Source organism: Dermatophagoides pteronyssinus, unplaced genomic scaffold, assembly GCF_027571235.1.
Source record: "Dermatophagoides pteronyssinus isolate colony J.1.1.1.1 unplaced genomic scaffold, Derpt_VIB-CSIC_2022.12 sq0002, whole genome shotgun sequence".
NCBI classification, from domain to species: Eukaryota; Metazoa; Arthropoda; class Arachnida; order Sarcoptiformes; family Pyroglyphidae; genus Dermatophagoides; species Dermatophagoides pteronyssinus.
Window position 1 is genome coordinate 4,022,369 of NW_027461526.1, and position 18,432 is coordinate 4,040,800.

Below are 18,432 nucleotides of genomic sequence, written 5' to 3' on the forward strand. Positions count from 1 at the left end.
ATTCGTTGTGTATGTGTTGCATTCGACCCAACCCTGTGATGTGGGACAAATTGTTTCTCTGATTCTGGTAGAAGAAGTTTATGCGCATAGTTTTTTTGGCTAATGAAGAAACCAAAACGGAAAAACTCTTCTTAATTCGTTTGTAAAGACGATTATTTTGAATTTTTTCAAAAATCAATTATTTATTGTTGATCGAATCGAATCGATTTGATCAATTAACTTCATAATTGTTATATAAGTGTGAGAAACAAAAATCATTATCATCATCAATGATCGAAATATTACATCCGTTTTCTTCCTTTTGCATTGTGTTAAATGATTCTTTAAGTTTCAATTTTCAAAATCAACAAACAAACATTCATTTTTTCCTGTTCATTTATTCATCAGATTCGATACATTCATGTTCGTGTTTTTGACAAATTAGCAATTGTTGTTTGAATCGAGAGAAAAAGGAAAGAAAAGAATATATATTTTGTGAATATCAAATCAACAATTTGTTGATTTGATTCTGGAATCCATAATGCGGTTTCATCAAAATTCATCATGTCGATTGTTGGATGAAAATCGACAACCGCAACAACCACAGCGACCAATGATCAACGATGATAAACAAACAACAGAAACATCGACAACATCATGGAATAGAATTGGAAAAAAATTTGTGCAATTTTCTTTAACATTCTATTATCGTTATTATTATAATTCATCATATCGTTCATTTGAATCTTCATTAATGAAATTAATCATTATAATCAATTTAATATTATTAACATTATTTTGTTCACAAATATCTGCATTATCATCATCATCTTCATTACCAAATTTTCATCATTTAAAATTAAATGTAAGAAAATTATTTGAATTTTTCAATCTTAAAGGAAAAGATTATGGCAATTTTATAAACAAAATTTTCAAAAAAGATTTCCGTATTAAAGTAACCAAAATTTAGGCCAGAATTTTTCCATTTTTTCTGTTTGATCTATAAATAAATGAATTCTGCGTTTCTGAATTTTGATAGATTTTGTTTATTTTAAAATGTCAAACTTTTAAATGTTTTTTCTTTCTTTCATTTTCCTTTAGAATTTTCCGAATTTAACCAAAACAGAACAATCAAACAATCAAAATGATTTTATTCATCCGAAAAAAATTACATTAATTTCGGATGTTAAAATTTTTGAATATAAATTTAATCAAACAAATAATCGTAAACATCATCATCATCATCATACAAAACGTCAAATTTCACAATTATCATCCGATATTATACTTGGATTTGGTTCACCATATCAACAACAATTTGATCGTGGACCATGGAGTCCATGGACTGATCTAAGTGAATGTACACGTACATGTGGAAGTGGTGTTTATTATCAAACAAGAATCTGTTTAGATCCACAAAGGTTTGTGAATAAAATCAATGAAAACAAAATTAATTTCAATATTTTTTTTTGCCATTGTTTAAAACAAACACAGAACCTGTACAGGACCATCAAAACGTTATCTAAGTTGTAACATTCAGGTAAATAATTATGATGAATATAAATAATACTCTGTTGAACTTGAACTTGATCTACATTGATTTTCTTCATCATCATCATCATCATTGAATTACCTTGAAGTTTTTTCTTCAAGGTAAAAAAAACACAAGAAGTAATTTCTCTATTTCTTCGTTTCGCTTTCATTCATATATTATTCAGGTCAACAACAAATATAGTAACCAAATATATATTTATATTGTTACTAATGATAGCCTCTACATATATTTGTTTTCTGAATTTAAAAGAAACAAAAAAAATTGTGATATTTTTAAAAAAGTCTCATTTACAAAAAAAAAAAAAAAAAAAAAAGAAAATTTTGTAAATGAAAATGAAAATGAAAGGCCTCTTTTCATTGAAAATATATAGGTCAGGAGGCCAATAAATATGGTTTGTAAGGCCATTGAAAGAGAAATTTAGGTCCTCGACAGTTAAAGTTGTCGACCTTGTTGATATGGCCAGGTCAACCTGTATATAAATGTAGGTCAGAAAATAAAAAATTATATAATAAGTGTGGTTTATAACAATTATCAATGTGGTGTTTGTGTTTATATTTATCACAATGATCCTTTTTTTTTGCAAACAAACAAAACAAAAAAATTATTATTGAGCAATGTGACTTGGTTTCATTTTCTAAATGTTTTTCTTAATTTTTAGAGTATCCAAAATAGATTTTGCTCTTCTTGGACAACAACAACAAAAAAAATCAGCATATTGATGTTTCTATATTTATAAAGTGGATCGAGATTTTCTATTTTCTGTTTTTTTTTCTGACCTTAATCTATTTCTTTTTTCATTGATATTTCATGTCCGATTTCGAATACTTGTGGCTATTTCGACAACAATAATAATTTTAGTTTGTAATTGTGTTGAAACGCGGAAATTTTCGTTTTTGTTTTTGTTTTTTTTGTTGCTCGTATTTCAAGTTCAATTCAATGTATTATGAAATTTCTTGTTGTATTTTGGAATGTTTCCATTTTGTTTGTTTGTTTGTTTTCACATAGGAATGTCCAAAAGGAACGGAAGATTTTCGTGCAAATCAATGTGCTCGATTTAATCCTATCCCATTTGAAGGACGATATTACAATTGGTTACCATATTATACAGGTTTGTCTATCATTATGATTCTGATCAATGAAAGAGTAAATAAATAAATGAATATTATTATATGATAGCTGATGGAAATCCATGTGAATTGAATTGTAAACCGGAAAATGAACGTTTCTATTATCGTCATTCGAAAAAAGTAATCGACGGTACACGTTGTTATGATGATGATTCAAATAATATCTGTTTGGATGGTGTTTGTATTGAATTGGGTTGTGATCGTGCACTTGGATCAAATATTAAAGAAGATAATTGTCGTGTATGCGGTGGTGATGGTTCTACTTGTCGCCGAGTATCTGGTGTTTATCAACAGAATCAAGGTTTACGTACTGGTTATAATGATATTTTATACATACCGGCTGGATCAACTAACATCACCATACAAGAAGTTATGCCAACAAATAATTATCTAGCCATTCGAAATGATAAAGGTAGATATTATTTGAATGGAAAATGGAAAATACAACCTCCAGCTACATATGAAATTGCTGATACAAAATTTCATTATCAACGAGCTCGTCGATATGATAATGTTCCGGAAAAAATTCGCGCTTTAGGACCAACTAAAGAACCTTTATTCATTCAGTTAATATATCAAGAACCAAATCATGGTATTTCATATGAATATTCTGTTCCATTGGCAAACGAAAATCAATATGGTGGTGAAATACCAGTTCTTAACGTTATTGAAACTAAATCTAGCAATGGTAGAAGAAGAGGATATCCCAGATATGTTTGGATTTTTGGTGATTATTCGGAATGTTCAAAATCGTGTGGAACAGGTGTACAACGACGAAACGTCTATTGTGCGTCAATGAATACTAGAACCGGTCAACAGGAACGAGCATCCGATTCGCTTTGTGATTCATCGAAACGACCACCAGATACACGTCCTTGTCATAATGAAAAAAAATGTACACCACAATGGAAATTTAGTGATTGGAGTGAATGTTCATGCGTTCATGGTATACGTTATCGAAACGTTTATTGTTCATCCGGTGATTCGGATATTTGTCCAGCCGCTGAAGGATCAACTGATATTCTACCGGATTCTCATTGTGCCACGAACAATCAAACAAGACCGGAAAATATACAAAAATGTCAACCAGATTCGCCGGATCAATGTCCCGAATGGATTTTTGGTGAATGGACAAAGGTTTGTTATCTTTGAACTTTCTGCAATTCTGACTAATTCAATATTTCTTTCACTCGATAGTGTGACGCACATTGTGGTGTAGGTAAACAAACTCGTAAAGTTCGTTGTGGCCGTAAACCTCGTATACCACCTGTTGAAGCTTTAGCTGCCATTTCAGAAACAACTACTACCTCGGCTAGTGAATTATCCACCGGTACTGAAGGTTCACAAATGGATTTGACTGCAACAACTACAGTATCTACTATACTTGATTCTGAATCGGAAACAACAACTGTTACATCAACAGTCATCACGACTACAGAGAATTCTATTGATCAAGAATTACAGCCAGCAAAACGTGAAACATTAGCAGATTGTGATGACGATAATATTGAATATGTTGAAGAATATCTTTGCGATCTAAATAATAAACCACCAGAAGAACAATCCTGTTCATTACAACCTTGTGAAGATCTTGGATCAGTAGAATGGGTTACATCACCATGGTCATCATGCGATATTGATTGTGCAGCACAAGTACAAACTCGACAAGTTGTTTGCATTTCTCGTGATGGACAAGTATTTCCCGATAAAACATGCGTTGAACTTCGTGGTGAGCGACCAGCCGATCGACAAGATTGTACCGATGGTTCAGTCTGTTCACAATCATTGTGGTTTACTTCAGAATGGAGTAAATGTACCGGTGCTTGTACAGGACAAGGTATGCAAACTCGTCACATTTTTTGCGGCCATATCGATGACAAAGGCATGGTCATCAAAGATGATGATGAAAGTAAATGTCAAAATGAAATGAAACCACCAAAAGCTACAGTTTGTGAATTAGAAACAAATGATGATCAGTGTTCAAAAGGTCAATGGTTTAGTGGTCCATCTGGTCCATGTAATGTAATTTGTGGCGGTGGTAAACGAATTCGTAAACGTTTCTGTTTGAAAACTGTAAAAAATAATCAATCAATCGAGATTGATTCAAGTGAAAGTTGCGAAGAAAATGAATCAACAAATTTAATTTCGGAATCTGAACAATGTAATATTGAAGCATGTGATCCAGATCAATTAGCAATGATGGTCGATTGTAAAGATACTGAGTATGGCTGCTGTCCGACCGATAATTCTACACCGGCTGATGAAACTTTAAGTAATTGTCCAACGATTATAGCTGAATCGATCGAAAGTTGTTCACAATCAGAATATGGATGCTGCCCTGTTGGCAATGCTGATGATAAAGACGAATTTGAAAATAGTCGAAATCTAACTCTAGCATTAGGTCCATATGGACTTGGATGTCCGATTCATTGTTCGAATACACAATTTGGTTGCTGTCCGGATATGACAACTATAGCGAATTCGAGTGATCTATCAGAATGTCCAATGTCATTAGAAGAAACAACAACAATGATGACTACTACAATGGAACCGACAACAACAATGATGACAACCATTGCCGAATTTGAGCAGACAACATTATCAACTGATACTATTCCAATTGCTGGTTTATCATTTGTGAATTGTTCGGATGAAGATGATCCATCATTATGTAGCATGTCTACAACATCGGCAAATCTAGTTAGAGATTGTTCACGATCAAAATTCGGTTGCTGTCCAGATGGTTGGAATGAAGCACAAGGACCAAATGGAGAAGGATGTGAAGAAGGAAGTGGTGATATAAGTACATTTTTGGCTAGTACAATCGATTCAGTGATGAATCTATTTGTTACAAGCGAAGCTCCAGTCACTGGTGATGATATCGATTGTAGTCTCACAGAATTTGGATGTTGTCCAAATGGAAAAAAGAAAGCTATTGGCCCAAGATATTATGGATGCACCTGTCATGATTATCCATTCGGCTGTTGTCAAGATGAATATACACCAGCTTCAGGTGAAAATCTCGAAGGTTGTCTTTGCGAAAGAATGCTATATGGTTGTTGTGCTGATGGTCGTACACCGGCTAAAGGTCAAAATCGTGAAGGTTGTGATTGTACATCATCGCCATACGGATGCTGTTCGGATATGTTTACATTTGCAAAAGGACCAAACTATCAAGGCTGTCCATGTGATACACTTACGTATGGATGTTGTCCTGGAAGCCAGATTCCTGCACGTGGACCAGATTTTACAGGTTGTAGTTGTGCTGATACGCCATTTGGTTGTTGTGCTGATGGCATTACAGTAGCATATGGTCCAAAATTCGAAGGTTGTCCAAGTGGATTGCCATTGGATATGAAATTGAATTCAGAAGTTTGTAAATTACCCAAAGAATCGGGACCATGTTCAAATTTTTCAGTTCAATGGTTTTTCGATAATGAAAGTGGCCGTTGTAATCGATTCTGGTATGGTGGATGTCAAGGAAATGGAAATCGTTTCAGTTCACAAGAACAATGTGAACGTTCATGTGTAAAACCAGAAGGTCCTGAACGATGTCTGTTACCAAAAATATCTGGTCCTTGTAATTCATCATCAGAAGCATATTATTATGATGATGAAACAAAACGTTGTGAACGATTCTTGTATGGTGGTTGTTTGGGCAATACTAACCGTTTCGAAACAATGGAACAATGTGTACAGACTTGTATCTATCAGGAAACAGCATTAGATCAATGCGATCAACCACCACAACCTGGACCTTGCCGTGGAAGCTATACACGATGGTATTATCGTCGTGAAGAAGGTCGATGTCGTGATTTTAGCTACGGTGGTTGTCACGGAAATCTAAATAATTTCCAAACTGAAGATGAATGTCAAAGTGCTTGTGCTTCACGTACACCATTCGAAATTTGTGTACTACCTGTTGCTCAAGGTTCATGTTTAGGTTCATTTCCACGTTGGTTTTTCGATTCTCGTATTGGTCAATGTCATGAATTTACTTATTCCGGTTGTGGTGGTAATAAAAATCGGTTTATTGATCGTGTTTCTTGTGAACAACTTTGTAATCAAACTATACCGGATTATTTCTATCCAACTCAACGACAACCATATGATCAACGACAGCCATCATATCCGTATTCAGATCGTGATAATGAAATTGTGCCCGTTGTTCCACCATCTTCATATGAAAGTGTCTGTGCTTTACCACAAGCTCATGGAAATTGTCGTGATAATATTATACAATGGTATTTTGATATTAATACACGTCGTTGTGAACGTTTCTATTATAGTGGATGTGGTGGTAATGATAATCGTTTTAATGATCAAATACAATGTGAACAAAAATGTTTAGCATATGCATCACAGATTACACCGATGATGCAACATGATCCATGTTTAGAACCAAAAGATCTTGGTGATACTCAATGTCAAGATTATCGTCATCGTTGGCATTATGATGTTGAAGATCGACGTTGTCATCGATTCTATTATTATGGCTGTGGTGGAAATCGTAATAATTTCGAAACTGAAGAAGAATGTTCTGCTCGATGTGTTTTACCAAGAGAACGTGGTAGTCAACAACAACAACAACAGCAAGTGATAAGATATGGACAACGATTACCAACACATTCGGATGCTGAATTGCATGGTATAACATCGATTGAAGAATTTCATCCAGAAAATTGTTTCAAACAATATGATTCTGGTCCATGTGAAAAAAATCATATACAATGGCATTATGATAGTCGTGATGGTGTTTGTAAAGAATTTATCTATGGTGGATGTGAAGGTAATGAAAATCGTTTTCATTCACAACAAGAATGTCAAACAAAATGCTGGAATTCACAGGATATCTGTAAATTACCACAAATACGTGGTTCATGTACTGGAAATTTTACACAATTTTATTATGATCATCAAAGTCAAGAATGTTATGAATTTCAATTTAGTGGTTGTTATGGTAATGCTAATCGATTTAATTCAAAAGAAACCTGTGAACAACAATGTCGAACTGATTATCCGATGTCGATTGTTTCGCAACAACAATCATCTCAAACGACACCTGTTGATCAACATCATCAACAACAACCGCAGCAACCACAGATTTCAGATGTATCAATTGTTAATGAAACACATTTGGATCGATGTCATCAACCAATGGCTAAAGGTCCATGTCGAGCATATTTTGTACAATATTATTATTCTGCTGAAGAAAATCGCTGTCAAATGTTTATCTATGGTGGTTGTGATGGTAATGAAAATCGTTTTGATAGTGAAGAAGATTGTGAAAAAGTTTGTAAAACTACACCTAGCGTACGTGAAGATGAAGAACCACGTGAAGGTATTGATCTACCAGAAGTTGTATGTTTGTTAAAAATGGAACAAGGATCATGTCATGAAACAAGAGCAAAATGGTGGTATGATCCAAATAGTCATACATGTTTTCCATTTGTCTATAGCGGATGTAAAGGTAATAAGAATCGTTTTGCCGATTTTGATAGCTGTATTCGATTCTGTTCGGGTGTATCACATCAACAACAATCACAATATCCTCCAACCCATCAAGTTATCTATCCAGCTCCTACACCAATTCAAGAACCATCCAGACCCGAACCAACATATCCATATATACCTCAGACATCTAGACCATTACCAACTCATGAACAACCTGTTCATCCTGGCTGTGTACCAATGGAATGTCAAGAAGAAAATTGTATACTCGGAATCGATTACTATCATGATCATCGTGGTTGTCCGGTTTGTCGTTGTGTTAATCCATGCAATGATATTCGTTGTCCAGAAGAAATGAATTGTGCTGTTGAATTATTCCGTGATGAAATTACGGGCAAAATTCGTGCAAATGCTGAATGTCGATTACGAGTAAAACCAGGTCAATGTCCTAGAAACATTCATATTGTACCGGAATCTGAACGTGAGCAATCGCTCGAATGTTATGATCAATGTCGATCCGATGCAGATTGTCGTGCATCTGATAAATGTTGTAATAATGGCTGTGCCGATATATGTGTTGCACCTGAAGGTTATTATACATATCAAGAACTTTCTAAAACACCATCATTATCATCATCGCCAACACCAACAGCAGAAAACAATCAATCAACATATTATTATTCACCAACACAGGATGTTTCACAACAACATTCAAGCTATTATAATTATTCAGTTGTTAGTCAACAACAACAAACAAACAATGGTGATAGACAACAACCACCATATGCTGAAGGTTCTTCTTATAATCAACAACAATCAACAAGTGATCATCGATATCCAAATACTGATCAACGTCCAAATGTACAATATGGATATGATGTTGTCAAAAGTAATGGACATCCAGATCAAGTAATACATCCAAGTGATCAGCATATTTATCATACAACCAATGGTGGTGGTATGAATGATAATGGACAAAATCAAACCAAACAACAACAGCCAAACTATTCTTATGATCCAAATCAACCTGGCCAACAACAAACAGATCAATATCAAATTCCAATTGAAGAAGATTCTAATAATAATATTATTAGAAACGATCAACAACCTTCATATTCAAATCAAGATCAATCGACCAATAATCAACAACAACATTATCAGGATCCATATCAACAATCTATTCATTCGTATAATTATCCATACGAACATCCGGATCAACGACAACATGAACAATATCAATATAATCAACAACAACAACAACAACATGTTTATAATGCAGATCATCAAGAACATTATGGTGATCGACAATCACAACGACAACCAGAGCATTATCCAGGATCTGTTATTGTTCGTTCTGGTCAAGAAGAAGCTATTCTAGATTGTCCATCCGCTAATGAAACAATGAATTTCGAAACAATCGATCCGAATAAATCGACATCGGTAATCTGGATAAAAGATGGACAGCAGATTGATCAATCATTAGATCGATATGATCTATTATCAAATGGTTCATTAAGAATTTTAAACATTGAACCAAATGATCGTGGTATTTATTATTGTTTAGCAAATTCAAAAATTGGCTATCAAATGGTACCGTTAGAAGTTAATGGTAAGTTTAAACAATTGCTTATTTTCGATGATAGCTTTTGCTTGATTGGCTTCGAAATTTTGTTTCCCCGATAAAGAACCTGCAAGAATTTCGTCTGAAGGACCTAAACGTGTAATTGCACAAATTGGCATGCCTATCCATTTACATTGTCGTGCAATGGGTTCACCGGAACCTAAAGTTACATGGTTTGTACACATAAACACACTCAATTTAATTTCAGATGGCTTTTAATTTTTTTTTGATTTCGATTCAAAAGGTGGCGCGGTAATCAAATGCTTCCAATTAATGATCGAAAATATCAACAATGGCCAAATCATACATTAATCATTCAAAGAGTTGAAGAAAAAGATATTGGCTATTATACATGTCATGTATGGATGTTTTTTTTGATTAATTGCTTTGCTTCCTCAGAAAAATAATTGTAATTTTTTTTTCGCAGGCAACTAATGGAATAGAACCAGAAGAAGGTGAACGAAAGGATATAGAATTATTGCTTGATCAAGCTTTGAATAAACGCGATGAATTGGAAATTGTTCCATATGATCCAAGCTTATTTGCTAATAATAAAGATCAAAATAATGGTGATCATAAACAACCGAATCAACAAAACAATAATGAAATTAATTTAGCTAATGCTAATGATTTTAATGCTGTTCATGAAGGTTAGATTTAGATTAGGTTAGAAATTTACTTTATTCGATTTTTTTCCCATTTAGATCCTATAATGACGGAAATTGATTTTTGGCCAAAAGATTATAGAGTTGGAACTCCATTATATCTAGATTGTATTGTTCGTAATCAAAGAACCGGTCAGGTAATACCATCGGCCAATGTTGTATGGTATGTTAGAAGCGATATACCGTTATTGGTTGATGAAACCAATCGTCATCATTATATGTTGATGGCCAATAATTCATTATTGGTTTATAATCTAACACGTGGTGATTCGGGTGAATATCGATGCCGTGCAAGTACCGGACCAAAAAGTGATTCATATTCATCCGTTAATTTACAAGTGGAAAGTAAGTGGAAAATTTTATTCGATTTTCAATCTTATCGCTTTCTCTTTTTTTTAGATATTCATATACCGGCCGATTGTCAGGATAGTCCAGTATTTGCCAATTGTGCCACAATCGTACAGATGAATTATTGTAGTAATCCACGTTTCCATGAATTTTGTTGCCGTTCTTGTTACATTGCCGAATATAGTCGACAAAAACCAAACGGAATTTTACAATCGAATGAAATAATCAATCATGATGATCGACAAAATATTCATCCAAAATAAGAAAAAGAAAAAAGAAAATCCGAATGGATGTAAATAAATTGATTCAAAAAAAAGAAGAAGAAATTTCTGGCAAAAATATTCACAAAATTCATCACTTTAAATTTCATGCTGCCATTTTGTATTCTTTCCGGGGGTGTTTAACAAATTTTTTTTTTCTTTCTTTCTTTCATTTTTATCATTCTATTTTAATCACATAATCAAATCTTATAAAATCATGAAATTTGAGCCAAACAACATAACAAAAAAAAGTAGAAAAAAACCGATTCAATAAGCAAAAAAAAAAAAATGACTATCAAGATTCTTTCTGTTGAAAAAAAATTTATCGATTTTAATAAGAAATTTTGAAAAAAATTAAATACAATAAAATCATTGAGCTCACTCTTCCGGTGGCAATTCAGTTTCTAATTTTGATTTTTTTTTTTGCAAATTTCAATGTTTATCATTATGGATAAATCAAAAAAAAAGGATTTATCCGGTTGACATGCGACAATCTATAAAAAAATCGATTTTCAATCATCATATGACTCTAAGAATAACAAATTGATTCAAAAAATCATTATTAATCATTTGTTGTTGTTGTTGTTGATAATGGACAATCACGAGTGATGACAACCGATATGATGAGTGCGCGAAAAATTTTTTCTTTTTTTCATTGAAATTTTATTAATATAAACAAACGAAACAACCAAAAAAAGTACACGTTTGATATTTTCAACAACAACAACAACAACAGAAAAAAATCATTAAATCAATAGGATTTTGTTTTTGTTTTTTTCATTGGAAATAAAAATCTAGATCAAATTTTCTGATTGACAATGTTCATTCATGTGATACAAACCAACATACACACAGAGACAATCACACAATGTTAATTGTTATTGTCAATAATTATCATTACTTTTCTTCACTTTGTTTATAAACTTTAACCGGAACTATAGATTTTTCTATTGTGTGACATCATCTCTAGAAAAATTTCGATCAATTCGTGCCATGGATCTTAAAAATGATTTTTTTTTGTTTTGAATAAAGACAATTTTGGTTGAAAAAAAACATAATTTGGATAATGTTTTCAAGATCTAGGCCATCATCATCATTAGCTTTCATTGTTTTTTTTTTTTTGATTTTGATTGCATTTCATTTCGACTAATGGATGAATGATTTTAGGTGGTACATTTTTTTCTCTCTCTTTCTCCCCAATGATAATGATGATAGTAATGGTGATGAATCAACAAGTTGAATGAAATTTTCGTATTTTCGTATGTAATGTCTTTTTTTACATTCACTCAATTTGTTCAATTAATCGAATGAAATCATCAATGATATTTTTTTTTTTTGGTATGAAAAAAGTTTTTTCCCTTTATTTCTCTATTGACTAAAAATGCCATTTTTAATTATTAACGATAATAATCTGGTGTGTGTCAATCGAATCCAACCAAACAAGCGATTGTGTTGAATAGATTGAATTGAAATGAAAAATATTTCTCATGACAGATTCGATAGAGAGCTATAGAAAGAAATGAGAAAGATGTTTCATTATTTTTATCTCTCTCTCTCTCTCTCTCTCTCTCTCTCTCTCTCTCTCTCTCTCTCTCTCTCTCTCTTCGTTTATAATAAATTGAATCAAAATGAAAATATTTGAAATTAATGATGATGATGAACATTTGAATGAAATGATGAAAACATAAAAAAAATGATTTGTTAACTGGATGATCAAAGGGTTAATTTAGGTTCGCTATTCAAAGAAAATAATAATAATTTTATCATTCTGTTTAGAGAATCTATTTATGTTTGCACAAGATAGAAAAAACATAGAAACATTCAACAAACCAAAAACAAACTTGAATGATTTGATTTGTATTGAATTGAATTGAATTGAATTTGTTTGTTATTATCATCATCATCAAACATTGTTTACCGTATTTGAAAATAACAACAACAAGATAGAAGCGCCAACAGCGATAGTCGTCTCCCGTACCAAAAAAAAAAAAAGAAAAAAATCATAGCAAAAGAGAACATTAACCTCATTTACACCATAAAACACAATACAATATTACAATGGCCAAAATAAATTCCAAACAGACTAAAGGTAAACCTGAAAACAGATAATAATAATATTATTTTTTTTCTGTTGAATGGATGGATGCATCTTTATAATAATGTCTTGCTCTCGTTCTCTCTCTCTCTCCCTGTGTTTGTGATATAACCATCATCACACACCACCCCCATATACGGGCGACAACAAAAGATTTCTTCCCATCAACAACAATGCAAGTCTCGTTTTCTTGAAAGAAATTCATTTAAAATTTTTTTTTTTTGAATTCATTATTATTATATCATTGTGCGATCATTCCTGATTATAATGTTATAAAAAGAAGAAGAAAAAGAAAAAAAATGAATGGGACATATCATCATCATCAAATGGACAACAACAACAACCACAAATGATATCATCCAGAAAATAATAATAATAATAATAAAATTGTAATCGTGCCATTAAATTGGTTAAGACCATAATGTTGTTGTTTGGAGAAGAAGATGATTATATTTGAAACACACACACACACAGAATAATAAGAGAAAAAAATATCATGACTTTTGGATATTTTTGTTTAAAAAAAATTCGCTTGCATTCAACCCGTGTGTGTGTGTGATGAATGAATTTTTGAATTGGAAAAATAATTTGGCCTGAATTTTGTTTCTTTCTTTTTTGCTGAAAGAGAATGACCTGAATCTTTTTTGAGATTTTTTTTTGCTTTGTTTTGTTTCCAACTTTAGTCATGTCAAAAAAAATGATGATTCGAATCAAATTTGGTAAATATCCAATCTGAATGAATGAGAATGAAGATACAACGCCTAGTCTGGTCAGCCGGCCGGCTTTATGATGAATTTTCTTGTTTACCGTTGCAAATTTACAAATCAATATAAAAATATTCAATTTATTTCTCTTTTGATTTTATTTTCGCTTGTTTATTTTATTTTATTTTTTTTTTAAATATGATAAATGATTTGGGTGTTAGATTTATCGATTTTTTCATTTTTTTAGAAAAAAAACTGTTTGTGTGTGTGTGGGATACAGATCTTTATTTAGATGGAACAAAAACATTCATTTCATGTTTTACAAATTGTTTTTTGTCAAAGAGAAAAAAAGAAAAGAAAATTACATTCAAACTGAAATCAAATTCAATTTCAATTAAATTGTTTTTTCTTTTTCTTCTTCTTCTTTCACTTACAAATATCGATTGTATCGGTGATGGTCGAATCGTGATGGAATTTGATTCGAAATTCTTCGAATTACAATCATTGTCAAACATGATCACCACACAATGATTTGATCATTAAAATTTTTTTGACTTGAAAAAAAAAGGATCAGAAATTAAATTCCTGGTTTAGCGATTTAAAAGAGAAGAGAATTATAAAATAAAATTTAAAAAAAAAATTTCGGAAAATAAAAGAATTTAAATAATTTTTTGTAAATGAAAAAAAAAATCAAAGATCAATCAAGATTTCGAATGAAGCAAAAAAGAGAAAAATTTGTAAAACAAATTTCAAGCTTTTGGTGCTTCATTTTCTGCTGGTGCAGCTTCCGGTTGTTTGGATGGACATGATGATGATTTACCATCACAACAATCTTCTTTTTGGCATTCAGCAGGTTTTGATGGACAAACAGCTACACCACCTGGTACATTCGATGGTAATGGTTTAGTTTCATCAGCGACAGCTGCAGCTGGATTGACGGCTGGAACTTGTTCATTGGTTGAAGACATGATGATGTTTATGATAAAAAATGTGTTTGATTTTAAAAAAAAACAACTGAAACAAATGAAAAAAAACAAGCGAATAAAAATTAACAAACGAAAAAGTCGAATTGAAGTAAAGTAAACTTTTTGAACGAATAATAGTTGAATGATTGAAACAAATGATGATGGTCGAATCCTTTTTATACTATTTTTTCTTGGTCGGTCGTTGAATGAACGCCCAACTTATTGTCTGTTTTCTTTTTATTTCTCTTTCTCTCACTCTTTTTTCTATCCTCGATTCAATTCAATCTAAATTCCGACAGATATTACATGTACATGGCACATACCATTAACCATGACTACTATCATATCAAAATAATGTCGATCCGGTCCGCCGACGATAACTATGATAACTATGATGATAATGATGATGATCTCTAGATAAAATATAGCCAACCAATGATGTATGATGATTAGTCATCAATTGAAATTCTCTTCCGTTGTGCATAATATTGTTACGTTATGTATTTAGATTGGTTGCCTAGATGCCATGGATAGAAATGGAAATGATAAATGCAATTTAATGAATGCAACAGGTTGCAAGATTTTTTTTTCTCGATTGTTGCTTGGTTATCAACAATTTGCAGCAACAATGTAATTGATTCTTTCTTTCTTTTTTTAAATAGAAAATATTCCATTGTGATGAATGGAATGGATTGATTGATTGATCAAATACAAAATGATTTATAACAAACAATTGATTATTTTATTTGTTCATTGTTTTGCATTGAAAAAGTGAATGATGGTGGTGATCTCGAATTTTCCATTTCGAAAAAGGCGTTTTTTTCCATCATCAACAATTGGCGACAACACCGATGATTGTCGGCGACAACCAGGATTTGTTTATCGAATGATTTTTTTTCTTATTATTTCTTTATTCTCGGTAATAAATATGTAATCATCATTAACAACAACAGAAAAAGAGAGAAAAAACCAGTGATAAATTAGTTTGTTTTTTGGTTGAAAAAATAGATTTTTTTGGTTTCGAATAAGGATGATGATGATAATAATAGAAAGATTAGGAAATAATAGCAATCCTTTAATTCTGTTTAAATTTTTATTTGTTTATCGTTGTCATCGTCGTCGTTGTCGTTGCTGTTTGTCCTATTCTAGTTTTTTTTGATCGGAAATTTTTTTTCTTGATTTTCGCTGTTCTAACGGACAACGAAAGGTCGAATGACCCGGGTTAGTTGATTGTGAATGGATATGGTGGGAATATCAATGAGAATATCTTGGCATTAGTATGGTTGGTTAAGTTGATAAAGCCAACAATCATCAAACAACAACAACGGATTATCAAACAAAACAAAATTTTATTTACAAATACTATTATCAATATGGATTCAAAGATTATCTTTTATTATTAATAATAAATCAATCAAACAGTCTGTTTTTTTACTGGTTGTGAAAAGAATGTGAAAAAATTCCATTGAAAAAAAAAATATTCAAGATTGTTGCCATAATTCTCATTGATTGAGAATTTTTTTTTCTTTTTTCTAAGAAATTATCATGAGAAATGAATATTTTTAACAACAATCAACAACGGATAAAATTTCAGTTAAAATTTTTTCACTTGAAAGGATTGGCAAATTGATTGAAAAAAAAAATAATAATTTTATTCATTGAAATCGGTTAATCTCGAACAAAATAACTGAAAAAATCCAATTCATTGATGTAATATTTGACAGACCAAACCACACCAAATTCAAGATATTTTTATTCAACAATTTTTGTTTTCGGTCAATATCGATCGATCGATCGATCGATTGATCGACTAGCCGGCCGGCCGGCTTGTTGACCGATAAGAAAAAAATAAAAAATAAATCAAAGACAGCCAACAGACAGTTTGTTTTTTTTTCTTTTCTCTATCTCTCCCTGTCTACGATGATGTTGGTGAATTAAAGAAAAATAAAAATAACGATCATCATCAATTGGCTAAATCGGGCTATTTTTTTTAAATTGATTGATTGATGTTCTCTCTTTTCTCACTACCTCCTACAACATGAAATTTTTGTTGTTGTTGTTGTTGTTGAGAAAAGTGAATATTTTTTCTTCTTCTTTTAGCCGAATGAACTGTATGAATGATAATTTTGAGGAAAAAAAAACGAAAGATTTATTTTGTCGGCTTTTTGCTGTTTGTTGTTGGTAAGCTTGATAATCATTTCGGTAATTGATTGAATGATATGCGATTTTTTTTTTAATTCTTCCACTCCTCTTTTATAATTAACTATTTCGACTCAATTTTAAGTTTGAAAAAAGAGTGCCAAAAAAAAAATTATCAAAGATTGATCACTCAATTCGAAAAAAGAAGAGATTTTTGTTCATTTCTTTTTTCTCACATGGGTCAATCGGAAATCAATCAATCAATCAATCAAAAAGCTTAACGGCCCATTTAGGGCCATTGCTTCTACAACAATAATTTTCCACCGTTCTCTGTCATCCGGGATATTCGATGAAAGTGGTCGGCCAAGTTGTTCCAGGTCCTTTTCCACGCTGTTCCGCCACCTCTCCTTGGGTCTGCCTCTGCCCCTGGAACCGGCAGGTTTATAGTTGAACGCCTGGTTCAGCAGCCCGTTGTTTCTCCAAACGTGGCCCATCCATTCGATTCTTTTTCCCCTGACGTATCCCAAGATACTTGTACGCCCAAGGGTCAATCGGAAATGATCGATGAAAAAAATAAAAACAGTTTGATCGATTGATTCATGTCGATGGAATGTGTCTGTTTATTTATTTTTTCATTATCAAATCATGATTTGATTTTGATGAATTTTTCCAAATTACATAACAACATTTTTTTTCTAAAAATTATAAACAAACAAACTAAAAAAGATGATTAATATTTCCGTTTTGGATTGTTCGAGAACATATTGAGTGTTTTTCTATAGCAACTCTTTTGATCTATATTAAGTCCAAATAGTTTTATAATTTGGATCAGCAACAAACCCTGGGAAATTTCCGGATTTGTAAATTTGTTCATTTATCATTTTCAATTCAGCCGGTTAATTTCGGTTATAATTATGTTAATCGAATGATTGCAATCGATAATTAACACAATTGACAAAATAATTGCAACAATTCTATCCGTTTGTTATCGATTATTATTTTTTTTTTTTTGTGATAAAAATAACAAAAACGACAATTTCATCCATCAAATGTAACCCATCCATCCATTATCGTTTAATAAATAATGAATTTTCTCTTGGATTCCAATGAAATATGAGAATAATATCGATAAATAAGTAACAATTTGATCTTGTTTTTTTTTAGTTAAGAGTTTTGGAAAATTTCCATTACAAATATGAAAATGTCGCGCCAAAAAAGAGAAAAAAAATTTCCTTTCCACATTTGTTTCATTCAGACAATATAAATGTCAATGTAAATATAGAGAAATTTCTTATTACCGGCCGGTGTTTTTTTTTAATCTAATATACGTGTAACAACAACCACATTGTTCACCATGGATATGACTTTATTCAAAGATAATAATCATCAATGGATAAAAAAGACATTGATTGAGAACAAAGATATAATGATCTACATCAATAATAAATTTTACCTATACATCTTTTTTTTCCACGATTATATAAGGAATGTATGTGTAGATTAACAGGTGTTTCATATTTTAG

General features: G+C 31.7%; 2 protein-coding genes across 3 annotated transcripts; one reads left to right on the top strand and one right to left on the bottom strand.

The window, feature by feature from the left end:
- The first annotated feature begins 392 nt into the window (after window positions 1–392).
- LOC113798563 (papilin-like) lies at window positions 393–11,406 on the top strand. Of its 2 annotated transcripts, XM_075824740.1 has the most exons (11): window positions 398–844; window positions 1,081–1,400; window positions 1,474–1,519; window positions 2,540–2,642; window positions 2,711–3,798; window positions 3,859–9,721; window positions 9,798–9,906; window positions 9,978–10,092; window positions 10,161–10,383; window positions 10,438–10,743; window positions 10,798–11,406. In XM_075824740.1, the coding sequence occupies exons 1-11, from the start codon at window positions 521–523 to the stop codon at window positions 11,007–11,009; spliced, it is 8,709 nt and encodes a 2,902-aa protein (XP_075680855.1). In that variant the 5' UTR covers window positions 398–520; the 3' UTR covers window positions 11,010–11,406. The 2 variants fall into 2 exon arrangements, with proteins under 2 accessions (XP_075680856.1, XP_075680855.1); XM_075824741.1 differs by lacking the exons at window positions 9,798–9,906; window positions 9,978–10,092; window positions 10,161–10,383 and having other exon boundaries at window positions 393–844.
- Window positions 11,407–13,925: 2,519 nt separating this feature from the next.
- On the bottom strand, window positions 13,926–14,948 carry LOC142646282 (uncharacterized). Its single transcript, XM_075824744.1, has one exon. It carries the CDS (start codon window positions 14,771–14,773, stop codon window positions 14,555–14,557), a length of 219 nt encoding a protein of 72 aa, XP_075680859.1. The 5' UTR covers window positions 14,774–14,948; the 3' UTR covers window positions 13,926–14,554.
- Window positions 14,949–18,432: the final 3,484 nt, after the last annotated feature.